Source organism: Engraulis encrasicolus, chromosome 15 (genome assembly GCF_034702125.1).
Source record: "Engraulis encrasicolus isolate BLACKSEA-1 chromosome 15, IST_EnEncr_1.0, whole genome shotgun sequence".
Classification (NCBI taxonomy): Eukaryota; Metazoa; Chordata; class Actinopteri; order Clupeiformes; family Engraulidae; genus Engraulis; species Engraulis encrasicolus.
The window spans coordinates 40,160,899-40,175,898 of record NC_085871.1 but is presented as its reverse complement, the minus strand read 5'-3'; the positions used below and the strand labels follow the sequence as shown (position 1 = coordinate 40,175,898).

At 42.6% G+C, this 15,000-nt stretch overlaps 1 protein-coding gene across 2 annotated transcripts in view; it reads left to right on the top strand.

Annotated features, from left to right (window-relative positions):
* The window catches only part of anks1b (ankyrin repeat and sterile alpha motif domain containing 1B), a 354,285-nt gene that overhangs the window by 312,425 nt on the left and 26,860 nt on the right, over window positions 1-15,000 (top strand). For both annotated transcript variants that reach the window (XM_063217502.1, XM_063217500.1), the window contains exon 20: window positions 14,675-14,746. In XM_063217502.1, coding sequence (XP_063073572.1) covers window positions 14,675-14,746 — 72 coding nt within the window. The remainder of the gene's footprint in view (window positions 1-14,674; window positions 14,747-15,000) is intronic.

The following is a 15,000-nucleotide window of genomic DNA, read 5'->3' as shown; positions in this document are numbered from 1 at the left end:
ACAACTCTAGATATAATTCTAAAATAAGAAATGGACGCATTCAAATAATAAAAATAATCCCTCGAATGTCGAACTTGGTTCTGGATGCTGTAACGTATGACACACAAACAGTGGTCTGTTTAATAATAACTTGGGGTGCATTTCTCGAAACTTTGCTGTTTGCAGTACAATTCCCCATTGACAACTACCCAAGTTGCTAACTGGCAAACAACTATGCTTTCGAGAAACGCACCCCAGAATGGGCTCTTCTGTTTGCTTTCTCATCTCTGCTCGGCTGATTCACTTCCTGTCACCTCATAGTGTCCTATCGTAATAAAGGCAAAAATGCTCTTAAAAATGTATTTTTTTAAAACAAAATACAGAAAAGGACATATTCCAATAACCGCAGTTGTTAACTATGTTAGCTGCTTTGCTGTTTGCAATGCACTTCCGCATAGATAACTACCCAAGTTGCTAACAGGCTAACAACTACTTTTCTGTCTGTTTTCTCCTCTCTGCTCTGCTGATTCTGAAAAATGCCCTTAAAAATACTTTCAAAAAAACAAAATACAGAAAAGGACGTATTCCAATAATGCATAATCCCTCGAATGTCGAACTTGGTTCTGGATGCTATAAATTATAATGTATGACACACAAACAGTGGTCTGGTTTAATGATAACCAGAATTGCCTCCTCTGTCTGTTTTCTCCTCTCCACTCGGCTGATTCTGTCTGTCAGTAAACAACATTAAATGTCCTCCATGCGAGGGCTGCAATGTTATTACCGCCCACTGTGCGAGTTCTGATCAGGCATGTCTGAAGGCATCACGTCATTAGCGAGGACCCCGTCTGACCCCCCTCACTCTGTCCTCTTACATCACACTCAGACGAGCGCGATCGTGCATGTAAACACATTACGCAGAGAAACAGACATGCACACAGGCACACATGCAGGCATACACATACAGTATACACTGTTCATATGCACAGAGATAAAGTAATACTTCACACAAATACACATATGCACACACACTCTCTCTCTCTCTCTCTCTCTCTCTCTCTCTCTCTCTCTCTCTCTCTCTCTCTCTCTCTCTGTCTCTCTGTCTCACACACACACTCCTCACACACACACACACACACATACATACACAGCCACACACCCACACACACACACACACACACACACACACACTCACACACACACACACACACACACACACACACACACACACACACACACACACACACACACACACACACACACACACACACACACACACACACACACACACACACAAACACACACACACACACACACACTGTCATCCGTTCACCTTGTGTTATTGTCCTCATCATGAGTGAACGGGCCTCCCAGTGGGCCTCCTCGGCTGATTCTTTCTGTCTGTCAGTAAACAACATTAAATGTCCTCGATGCAAGAGGTGCAAAGGGCCGCCGTGGCCTACTGGTGGGGCAGCTGTGGCCTACTGGTTAGAGAGTTGGTCTTTCCATCTAAGGTTTGCAGGTTCGAATCCCCCCTGATGCTGTAGCAATAAGTGAATGGGCCTCCCAGTGGGCCCATATACTGCACTGTCACGCCAAAGAGCCTGGCACTTTGGTGTAGCGGTCAGAGCCCCAGTCTATTACCCAGAAGATCCGAGTTCGAGTCCCGGCTGGGCAACTCTACTCCCTGTCGCTACAAATGATGTCAGAAGTAGGATGGCTACCGTGAGGCCATCGGAAGCGTACCCATTGTGTGTGAGCCGTAAGCTACAAGGCTACACTAATCACTAATTTATTGCCTTTTTCTCGCTTTGCCGCTCTGGGAATAGCCTTGGAATTCTCAGCATAGCCATGAAATCAACAGTGCACGAGATACAGTATATCACGAAAGTGAATACACCCCTCACAGTTTTGCAGATTTTTGAGTATATCTTTTCATAGGAAAGCATTACAGAAATGTAACTTTGACACAATGATTAGTGACCTTTTAACAACTTATTTAACCGCTTAAATTTCTTGTTCACTCAGAAAAAAACAAAATACAGCCATTAATGTTTGAACATGTACTCACAAAAGTGAGTACACCCCCGATTAAAATCCGGTAGAGAAGGGACTATGTTGGCTCGAATCGTCTCGAAATGAAACGAAATGAAAAGGGATAACAAGGGAGGTCATCAGTGTGCGTTTCAACCTTTCTTTGCATTGAACTTTTAAATTGAGTCTGCATCTGGCTTAAATAGATTAGTGTGAGATTTGAATGCAATCCTATGGAGAATATCATGATCTGCTTCAGTAGTCACAGTGCATGTTGACATGCATGTTTCTTTTAGGTGTATTTCAGATTGCCAATGTTGACAGCATTCATGCATCCCCAAACCATGTCAGTCCCACTACCATGCTTGGCTTATGAGAGGATACACCTTTTTTGTAAAACTCACTTGTTTACCACCACACATGCTTGACACCATCTAAAGCAAATTTGTTTATCTTGGTCTCAAGAGAGATGAACAGACCAAGGATATGGATCACTGGAACCATGTCGTGTGATCTGAAGAGACCAAGATTAACAAATTTACTTAAGATGGTGTCGAGCATGTATGGTGGTAAACAAGTGAGTTTTACAAAAAAAAGTGTATCCTCTCAATAGCCAAGCATGGTAGTGGGACTGACATGGTTTGGGGATGCATGAATGCTGTCAACATTGGCAATCTGAAATACACCTAAAAGAAACATGCATGTCAACATGCACTGTGACTACTGAAGCAGATCATGATATTCTCCATAGGATTGCATTCAAATCTCACACCAATCTATTTAAGCCAGATGCAGACTCAAAATTTAAAAGTTCAATGCAAAGAAAGGTTGAAACGCACACTGATGACCTCCCTTGTCATCCCTTTTCATTTCGTTTCTTTTCGAGACGATTCGAGCCAACATAGCCCCTTCTCTACCGGATTTTAATCTGGGGTGTACTCACTTTTGTGAGTACATGTTCAAACATTAATGGCTGTATTTTGTTTTTTTCTGAGTGAACAAGACATTTAAGCGGTTAAATATGTTGTTAAAAGGTCACTAATCATTGTGTCAAAGTTACATTTCTGTAATGCTTTCCTATGAAAAGATATACTCAAAAATCTGCAAAACTGTGAGGGGTATATTCACTTTCGTGATATACTGTAGATCTCTTACAAAACCCAACATTTAATAATTAAAGGACCAGTTCAGTCAATTTCAATATGCTGTTGTATTGCTCACGCTACCCTTGACTTGTCAGTACCCGGTGATGCCACATTTTTCGGCTAAGCCCTTTCCGAGATATGAGCTATTCTAATGGGGGCAGCGTTTATCTTTTTTAAATTAATATAGGCCTACTCCAAATATTTTCCCATAAGGTACCGCTGTTTGCTAGTTGTCTGCTGATGTTGTATAACCTTTCGGATGTTTTTGGGAATAAATAAAAATGTTTTTATGAAATGTAAACAAAGAGCTGCCCCCATTACAATGACCAAGATCTTGGAAAAGGCTGAAGAAGAAGAAAAAAAACCTCAGGTACTGACAAGTCCAGTAGTCCATGAGCCAGACCACCGATCGCAATCGAAAGGGTGGGCAAAGTCTTGTTGGTATTTTATTATTGCTATATATGTCCAGTTTATGAATTGGTATGATAACCTTTGCAGAACAGTAGCTTTATCATATGTATCATGCATTTCTTATTTGAACCATTTTACACTAAAAACGCCTAGGCTAATTTGCTAATATCTTGATAAATTGAACATAAAAATGACTTTGAGATAAATATATTTATAGGGAAAGATGTTGTACAAAATTCTTGGATAGTTTAAAGGGCACATTACACAGATTTCCCACTTAATTTAGTTCAGGCCCCCATTTTCACTGACTTTTCATTTAAAAATGAGGGTTTATTTCTCAAGAGTGAAAATACCGGTAGATTGGGTAAAAAAAAAAAAATCTTCTATGCCTCACCACACAATTTTCCCAGTACATTACAATACAGGTGGGTTTTGTATTACAAGTTTCCTTAATAGTTGTTTCATTATCCAAACAAAGTGTAATGTACTTAAATGTGAACTAATTTACAGACACGCTCGAATTTGATATGTAGACAAAGACCTATTTGATGAAGCAGAGACTACACTTTTTACATCAACTAAGGGTGTTTGGAGAGGATAAAGTCACTTTTTGTACCATGCTGTTGTTGAGACTGTACTACACTATACAATCCAGTGGCATGCACAGACATTTTTGGGGGCAGGTGCTCAAGGTGGGAGCAGGGGGCGTGTGGAACGTCCAGTTGCCTTGCTAGGTTAGAGCAGGAGTGGGGAGTCGTTTTCATTCGAGGGCCACTTCAAATTTTACAAAAGGCTGCACTATGAACACATATCAGGATTTGCCCCTGCAGTTTAGGCCTATATTGAAGGTGGGCACCTTCACAACAGACCCCACCTCCACTAGGTCCCCTGAAAACAACTTAAGTGTATTGCAAATTAAATTTCTAAGAGTTCTTTACAAAGCATGTCAAATTCCATTTTAAACTGCATAAGATTAAAATTACATCAGGGGCCGTAAACTGCCCTTGAGACATAAGTTAGATTCCCCACCCTTGTATTATAAACTATCAGGGGGAATTGTCACATGCTTTTGATCTCAATAATTTCTACCGTAGATGATCATGCCAATATGGAACACATTGTGACAAAATAAAAAGGGAACTTTCAAAAAGGGCATTTTTTTGTCCAATACTGCGAAGGGGCAGGTGCTTTAGCACCACCAAGTCCGTTCCTATTTCTGTGCATGCCTATGATACAATCACTTAGGTTTGGGAATTTAACCATAAAAGTAAAGTCCCAAATCAACAGACTGACCCGCTCTGCACTGAAAGTAGTGGGGGTGAGGGATCACCCCACCTTCAAAGCAACATACCTTATGAAGAGTCCAGAGAGCAGGCCAGTAACAGGGAATAACAGATTACATGTTTCACCATTATTAACAATCAAAAAATTGAAGAGTTGCATTCTCGTACAGTTACTGCTTCAGTGTCTGGTAATGAAAGTACATTTACTATGTGAAAATAAGTAGTGGTTTCTAGATTCATATGTTATGCTATTCTCAAATTTTGATCATTCCACACATGACCCAGAGAAAACACATAATGTGCATGCGTGTTGGTGTGGCAGTGGCTGTGTGTCTGTGCCTGACAGATGGAGTTGACTCTATGAGCTTTATCTGCTTGCATTTGTCTCCTTCTGCTCAAATATCTACCTTCATCTGGCTGTCCCTGCTGGTAACTCTTATAATATCGTTTCCCAAAAACACTCTTACTGCAGCTGGGGTCGCCGGCGACCCTATTCACTTCCTGAACTTAACTACATCATAACAACATTGCTATGACATTACAGAGAGCCATAGTGCTGCCCTAAGGGGTTAAGTAGTAATAAGTAGTACTTAAGTATGAGGCACCCTTTAGACAATATCAGGGATAGACATCAATTCAAGTTTATACAATAACTTTTCTTATGCATGCTTAAACATAACACGTGTGAGGAAAAGGCCTATACACTTTTAGTGGTGATGTGTATATTCCTGATATACTGACAAGGGGCCACCTCATACTTGTGTACTTTACCTGTACCTCATACATGTGTAATTTGTAGTTTCCAAAGTAGTTATTAAAATGGGTGATTTTATTTTTTACTCAAATTACAATTTGTAAGTACAGTATTTTACTTACATCTACCTTGAGTACTGAGGAAGGCAAAATTGAAATAAAGGGGAAAATCTGTCAGACATTAAGGGGAATTGTGTGTTATTACCATTTACCATAAATTATCTATTTTGGACTAATCTATTGGATTACTATTTAGGGCCCGCCGGCCCCATACCATTAGTTCGACAGCCCACAGAGGGTACACAATGGAGTTGCAAGCGACTGGCTGAGAATAGTAGAGCACACACTAGGGCCTAGATCTGAGGGAGTAGCAACGCAGCCTGAAAACAGTTTTTTTTAGAAGATATACCAGACTTATTATTTATTAACAAAACTTATTCATGAATGTAATCTCACAACAGGGAATTAAATGAAATCCACCAGACTATTTCCTTTGGTAGGCTTCCCAGCCTTTGAAATTGAAGGTCCCTGACCCAAACACAATGAAATCCAGACCCCTAAATTCAGAGTAATGGGCTATTGTATCAATGAGCTGACCCTAGGCCTGCAACTTTGCCACACCAGGGCACACAGAATTTTGTTGTCACGATCGCCAGGTTATTGGAAGATGACTTGTGTAGAGATAGACAGAGGTCACGAAGGGTGCTATTTACTTTTACTCAAATGACATTTTTTTTGTATTTTTTTAGGCTTTACACAAGTAGTTTTTTAAAGAGGTAATTTTACTTCTACTTTGAGTAGAATTTGAATCAAGTAATGGTATTTTACAATTTTTACTTATTTACATTTTTTAGTATTCTTTCCACCTCTGATAGCCTCCTACTGCAAATGGCCCTGTCGACAGGCCAATTCACTCTTGGCTGAAAACGCTCAACTACATTATAACAACATTGCTAACAATGCAGGAAGTCTTATGTAACCGATTAAGACACAACATGCACCACATGACAACCGGGGTACACTACATGACAGTTTTCTTGAACTACTTTGTACCCAGTGCGAGTACTACCGAGCCACCAGGTTATTTGATAGGGAATATCTTAACATTAAATACACATTTTCTAATGTAAGGGGGAAGAGGCTAGGGCTACAATAGAAAAATAATGTAAAGTAAATACAAAAAATAATCATAAAAACACAAAAGGACAGTGCAGGCCGTGGAAAGCTCAGAGCCTTAAAGCTCACGATGAGATCAGAGCTCTTTCAAGCAGTTTTTCATAAGCTGGGGCAGGACTTGGAGCTGTCCATGGATGTATTCATGAAGCATTTAGGTGCCAACTCAACATAACATCAACAAATACGTAGAACATAAATACAACCCGCTACCAGCTTTTCTGCACTCAGCATGGAGAGTGTGAATCAAGCCAACTTCCACCATGTCAGGACTGCCTCCTCATGCATGCTATGTTTGCCAACTATCAGGCTGGCATCTTGAGAGCAAGTCTTCAGCAGCATCCACAAATCCCAAGCCCACTTGACCATGGCTGGGCCAACTATGAAAATGACCAGCTCACTATGGATGCGGCAATCTCCAGCCCCTGAGGCAGTGCTACAACTGATGTCTTGCAAGTGCAGCCATCAATGTAAACTGCCGGATTGCCAATGTCTGAGAAGTAGCTCAAAATGCACAACCCTCTAAAAACTTCAGACATGCGTATATCAGCATGAAGAGGATAATCATGGTGACATATTTCCAGATGCTTACTGTACTGAGTCAGATCTTGACTGAAATAATGCTCTTTAGTTTATTTTAATATGGTTAATGTGTATTTGTTCATGTTGTTTGTTCATGTTATTCTTGCTGTTGCAGGACAAGTTTAATTTAAAAAAAAAAAGATTTCATATGTTGTCATTTTTATCACATTTTGTCATTCACATATTGCTTAGGTGATTCTATTAGGTCTATTGGTATGGTCTAACAACCGTTTTAGGGTCTTGATTGAAGGGAAAGCGTTCCTGAGGAAATGTAAGCACCCTGTGTGGTCAACAAACTGCATAATAACAAAGAACAACGATACAGTTTTCACATTTCCGTTTTACTGGTCCACCATTTCAACGCATGATCTTTCACTAACTACCTCTTTGCAATGGTTATCATGCCATATTAATGTACAGTATATGGTTGTCACATGTTAGTATGTGTTAATTCATTATGTTTTGGTGTTGCTTTGCTGTTGGGGGAAAAGTAAAAAAGTAAAAATTAAAAAATAAAATAAAAACGGATTTCATATGTTGTACTTTTTATCACATTTTGTCATTCACATATTGCTGAGGTGATTCTATTAGGCCTATTAGTGTGCTCTAACAACCCCTGTAGGGTCTTAATAGAAGGGGAAGCATCCCTGAGGTAATTCAAGCACCCTGTGTGGTCAATTAACTACATAATAGCAAAGAACCACAATACCGATTTTCACATTTCCATTTTACTGGTTCACCATTTCAACACATGATAACTACCAAAAAGCTACCTGTTTGCAATGGTTATCATGCCAAACTGTTTACTTGAGATGTCCAAGAAGTCAAAAAAATAGATTAGAACTTGCCCACCCGTTCGATTGCGAGAGGTCAATTTTTGGGTCCTGGCTCAAGGCCTACAAGGTAGTGTGAGCATTACAACTGCATGTTGAAATTGACCAAACTGGTCCTTTAAGTCCACAGAGCACCACTGACGTTGCCTGGCTCTTGCCCTACCTGGGAGCATGTACGGTAGCAGGATTTAATTTATCCTGTCAAAAAAATAATCGGAGCATTTGTTACTTCAATATCAACAAATTCCATCAAAAAATGTTTTCTGTTGATCTCTAAAGCGTCAATATAGTAGTATATAATTATGTAATCTGACTCCTCAATGTGAGCTGTCATTGATATTGAAGCAATAAATGCTCTGATTATTTTTTTGACTGGAGAAATGGAATCCTGCTACACGTTCCTAGACCTGTGTGTGTGTGTTGAGCACCGCCTGAGGGCTCCAGAGCTACACACACACACACACACACAGAGGTCTGGTAGGAACCAGGCTACCACAGACAAACACTTGCTACAAAACCCTACATTCCACGATGAAAATGCGTGCACCGGTTCTCTAAGCTACACACCTCGCTTCGCATATGACAATGACGCACGCTGCAAGGGACTGAACTTGAACTAAAAAACGCTAGATAAAATGAAAGATGAATTGCGGTACAAAAGTTATTGGCGGTTAGAACGTACGTCATTGACCAAACATGGCGTATGAATGCACCTTAACGCCAGGGACACATAAACAGGAATTTGGCCAAGCGAAGCGAACTTCGCCATTCATTCGTATGAGGGAGGCGAATGCAAGCGAACAGGAGCCAAGCGAAGCAAAGTTAATCGACCAAGTTTCATATCATGCAAATGAGGAGCGATTTTCGCCTACGGCAGCCAATCAAATCAACAAAATAACTTTTTTATTTCATTTGATTTGACACAACGACCTGATGACGGTTGAGCTGTCAGAATGGAACACTGAATTTCGCCTCTCTTCGCTCATTTCACCTATTATGTGTCCGTAGCGTAAGAGGGGGACAGCCAATTCGATGGCCTGTTGCCTCAGTGCCTTATACAAAGGCTCCAGTGACAATTACGCAATGTAGACAGGCCCACCGACAGGGGGGGGACAAGCGGGTATGTTGTCATGGGGCCAGGGAGAAAGGGGGCCCAGAATTTGGTCCCCATTACATTGCATTTATTTGGTGGGGGGCTCTCAGATGGTTTTGCCCTGGGCCCAGCGAAAGCTGTCAGCGGCCCTGCCTGTAGACTTGGATGACGCATTCTGCTCTGCTCTTTTCTCTTGCAGGATCACTCATGCTGCGAGTCCTTTTGTTAGACACACACACACACATGCATACACACGCACACACCCACAGGCGTGTGCGCACACACACACGCACACATACACACACACGCACACACACACACACACACACACACACACACGCACACATACACACACACGCACACACTCCAGTTCTTTTGTTATTACAGCATTTAATGCTTCTCAATGCTCTCTCACACAGACGTCAATGGTTTCGCCTCGAGGTTCCAATCTAATACAGAGGGCTTTTTGCGATTTCATTAATCTTTTAAGTTCATTATGGACCACAGTGTGTGTGCGTGTGCGTTTGTGTGTGTGCGTGTGTGTGACGTGAGTCTACGATGAAGGTGTGTAATTTGTGTCCAAATGTTCCAGGCTGACGAGCCAGAGCGTCATGTGATTGCAAAATCAAAATTAAAATGTTACTGTATTGTCACGTACAGAGTGAATAAAGCGAATTCATGGCCAGAGGCGATTCTAGGATCAGTTGGAGCCTCAAGCGAAAATGCAAAAATCGCCACTACTGTGGTAAAGTGTGGGCTGTTATCCACTATCTAGGGGCTTGGGGGCCCCTAGCGGCTGCCTGCCTTGCCTGGTCACAAGATGCGCCTCTGTTCATGGCGAAACGTCATCAGCGACCTCGGCTTCTCAGGTAGCGTAGGTCCTTTCTGGTGTACACGCAGCTTAACCCATTGATGCCTAAGGCACCTGCAAAAAAGGGTGCTGAATGCCTGAGCCCTTTTTAAGAAAAGCTGCCCTCAGCCTATAAAAACCTAAATATCTCAGCTTCTGAAGCACATAAAAATATGCACTAAGCTGCATTTGAACGTTAAGACCCTCATCTTTCATTAGAATGTGTTCATTCATCTCAAACAGAGATTTTTAATAGAGTTGTCTTAAATCTCATGTGCCTGAATGTCGTGTAATGCAGCTCCAGGCGCCAGGGCCAATGTTGCGCAACGCAACATCAGGCATCAATGGGTTAAGGTGCTGTTTCCACGTATCCAGATTTTTTTTGAAAACGCATTGGTTTTGGTCTTCCGTTTCCATGTAGCAGAGTTTTAAAATCCACATATTGAAAACCTGTCTTTAAAAATATCCCTTTTAAGGGGCTAAAACGCACCTATTAGTTTTTATTTGTATCCACATTTTGCGTTTCCGCCTGAACAGGAGTAAAAAAAAATATCCACGTTTAAAAATATCCGGCTATGTGGAAACAGCACCTAAGTGTTAAAATAGCACTTCAAAATGTACTGTCAATGATGACTGGGGGAGGAGAGGGGAGGAAGGAGAGAAATGGAGGACAGATGGGACTGAAACGATAGAAACAGGGAATGAAAGACAGATTGTATAGTGGGAGAGGAGAGCAAGGAGATGGACAAAAATGGAAGTCAGAAAGGTGTTGTGTCTATTCCAGTGTGTGTGACGCCACACTGTTTATCTGCCAAACACATACACAGAGGAAAGACACACACACAAAGGGAATACACACACTCAAAGGAAATACACACACACACCTTGACCCACACTGTAACCTCACTATGACATCATGCACAGTAGCCTACACACATGCACACACAAACTCGCACACGCACACGCACACGCACACGCACACGCACACGCACACGCACACACACACACCCACACACACACACACACACACACACACACACACACACACACACACACACACACACACACACACACACACACACACACACACCATGCCACCCGCGGGAGTGCTGTAATGTCCCCATAAACACGTTCTTCATTAAATCAGGCCACCGCCAGGTGACACCTCAGCACTAAAACTAACTAATGTCCTTGTTCACTCACTCACACACACACACACACACACACACACACACACACACACACACACACACACACACACACACACACACACACACACACACACACACACACACACACACACACACACACACACAGGCTCGCTCACAAAAGCAGGCATGCACGCACGCACGCACGCACATGCAGGCAAGCACGCACGCACGCACATGCAGGCACGCACGCACAAACACACATACACACACACAGTGGCAGACACACGCACACACAGACACAGTGGCAGACATACACAGTGGCCGACACCACATACACACACATAAGCGCACACACACACATACACACACACACACACACAAAAAAACACACACACACACACACACACACACACACACACACACACACACACACACACACACACACACACACAGGCACACACACACAGTGGCAGACACACACAGCAGCCTGTGCAAAATGACCTTCCTCTCTATCCCATCATCTGACTTGGCACCCACATGCAGTAGGCACATAACGATAATCACAAACACATACAGAGATTGACACTAGCACGTGCACACGCACACACACGCACGCAAGCACACACACACACAGAGTTGGGCTGGAGGCCAGGACAGGAAATGATGCATGTGTGTGTGTGTGTGTCCATGACAACATGATGATGTCGTCTCAGAGGCCATCACCCACCTGTGACACTGCCCTGGACAGGCCATCCATCAATCAAAATAGCCCATATACAAGCTGTGGAAGAGATTGCTGACACGCGTGCACACACACACACACACACACACACACACACACACACACACACACACACACACACACACACACACACACACACACACACACACACACACACACACACACACACACACACACACACACACACAACACACACACACACACACACACACACACACACACACACACACACACACACACACACACACACACACACACACACACACACACACACACACACACACACACACACACACACACACACACACACACACACACACAAATGCACACAACACAAACACATAACCATAATAATACTGTGATATTGACATGCACACACACATTGACCTTTGCAAACAGCCAGACACACGTGTGCACACACACAACACACAAAAACATGTATACTGTACATTTAAACATCCTATAATACTGACATGACCGCAAACACGCATGCACACACAGACACACACAGACACACACCTCCCCCCACGCACACACATTTTCATAATTTACACACTGCTCTCAACACCTTTCTCTTCATATCATCAATCCAGTGTGAATGCCTTAGGGTGTGAAGAGCATGTGTCTTATTCATGAAGTCCCTCATCCTCCTGTTTCCAAGTCTCTGAGCTGTCGTAGCGTATTTACACTGAGGACTTGTTGTGGTGGGAGAGAAAAGGTGCAAGATGCGTGCAAGACTTGATTTGACGAGACGAATGCATTCCTTAAAGTGATACTGTCCCATTTTTGGAAATAAGCTTATTTTACACCTCCCCTAGAGTTAAATAATAGGCTTTTACCGTTCTCCTATACTTTCAACCGTTCTCTGGGTACGGCAGTGCAAATTTTACCTCCAAGCTAGCAGTTAATATTGAGTCCTATGAGACCGGTTAACCGCCAGCTGGTCTCATAGGACTCAATGTTAACTGCTAGCATGGAGGTAAAATTTGCACTGCCATACTCAGAGAACGGTACAAGAGAAAGGTATAACTCAATTATTTAACTCAAGGGGAGGTGTAATATGAGCCTATTTCCAAAAATGGGACAGTATCACTTTAACTCCTGAGTCTTCTCAGAATGTGTTGCTGTACTTCAGGTGTTAGTCTACTAATCTACAGAAATCAATCTTAGGAGCGATACAAGGATTTACCATGTAAAGTCATTATTCTACTTTTATCTATTATTGAAGTGCAAACAGCCAGGGGCAGAGCACTGGTATTGGGACAGGGGGGGCGGGAGATGTGTCAGAGGCGTTGGGCCCACAAAATATCATAAAATGGGGCCCCTACAAGATGTTTGGCAATCAAAAGCCACTGGCAGGGGGCCCCCCCAAGTGGTGAGGCCGGGGGTTCCTGGCCCCTATGCCCCCCCCTGCTCCGCCCCTGCAAACACCACATTGCTCCAGGAACTGTAACCATGTTTTATACTGTATAATCTAGTTTGTATCTAGATCACTGTATGTCGCTTTGTAATTGGATAAAATTATTTATGCGCTACGCTCTCAGCCTCACCACCTTACACTTGATCAATGCAGTATGCACGCCTTAGGGTGTGTGAAGACGAGCTTATGTCTTATTCATATACTCCCTTACCGTCATGTGCTTCACCTCCTCTAGGTGTCATGGTAAATACATTTCACCATGTTCATTTTCACACTCAATAAGCCTGTGAAAAATAGATTTTGTGATGTGTTGTAGTATTTATGTAAAGAACATGTAATCTTAGACAATGTTTCATCATGGTATGTAAGTAAATATTCTATTTCGAACCATGGCTGGAATAACAAATACTGCATTGGCCAAGGAACCGATACCTGTGTATCTCGGGGTAGCTGTGCCCTTCTGGTTAAGGAGATGCGCTTTAGATCAGATTTTAGAGGGTTGCAGTTTCGAATCCACTCCTTCATATTGCTCCAAGGCCTGTAACCAATACCCAGTAGCTAAATAACTGTTAGTTTATTTGGATAAAAAGTGTCCGCTAAGTGTAATGTGTAATGTAAACGGCAAATGGACTACTAACAATAAAGTTTGGAGGGCTACAGCGTTTTTAGTTGGTAGTCCGAAGGTGCTCTTTGGTCAAAAATTGCAAGCAAAAAAGTTGAAGTATCCAAGCACTCTTCCCAAAAAAGTTAAAATAGCTTTATTAAATGGCTAAATCATAGTAGAAAAGTTAAAAAGTAAAAAAAAAAGGTCAAGGTCAAGGTGTGGCCTTCATCAGGGCAGAGTCAATAGGCAAATGGACAACATTTTGTATGTAGTATAAAATTTAAATTTATTTGTTTAGGGGGATAGCCCCTTGAGATAGGATATCTCGTTTTCGAGGGGGTCCCCAAAATACAGTTCGAGCACTCAAAGCGCTTTACATTGTATGCCTCACATTCACCCATTCACCCTGCCACACAGGGTACCACCCTGCCTAAGTATCTTGCTCAAGGACACAACGATGGGGTCAAGCAGAGCGGGGCTTGAACCTGCAACCTTTGGGTTGCCGAACGGCTCCTCTACCACCATCCCCATGTAATGTAGTGTAATGTAGTGCAATTTAATGTAATGTAGTGTAATGCAATGTAGTGTAATTAATCTGATGACTTGTTTTTCTCCCTGCAGTACCTGGGTTCCATGCTGGTGAAGGAGCTACGGGGAACAGAGTCAACGCAGGATGCCTGTGCCAAGATGAGGGTAAGGTTCCATACTCAGCTGTGTGCATACGTGCTCGCATGCGTGCGTGTGTGTGTGTGCGTGCGTGCCTGTGTGCCTACCTGCCTGCCTGTTTGCCTGCGTGTGTGCCTCTGTGCGTGTGTGTGTGCCTGCGTGCCTGTGTGCCTGCGTGCCTGCATGACTGCCTGTGTGTTATTGTGTATGTAAGTGATGAGAGCAAGGGTCTTTCCTCAGCTGCTCTACTATACTATATGCCACTGTATACACTCTAGTAT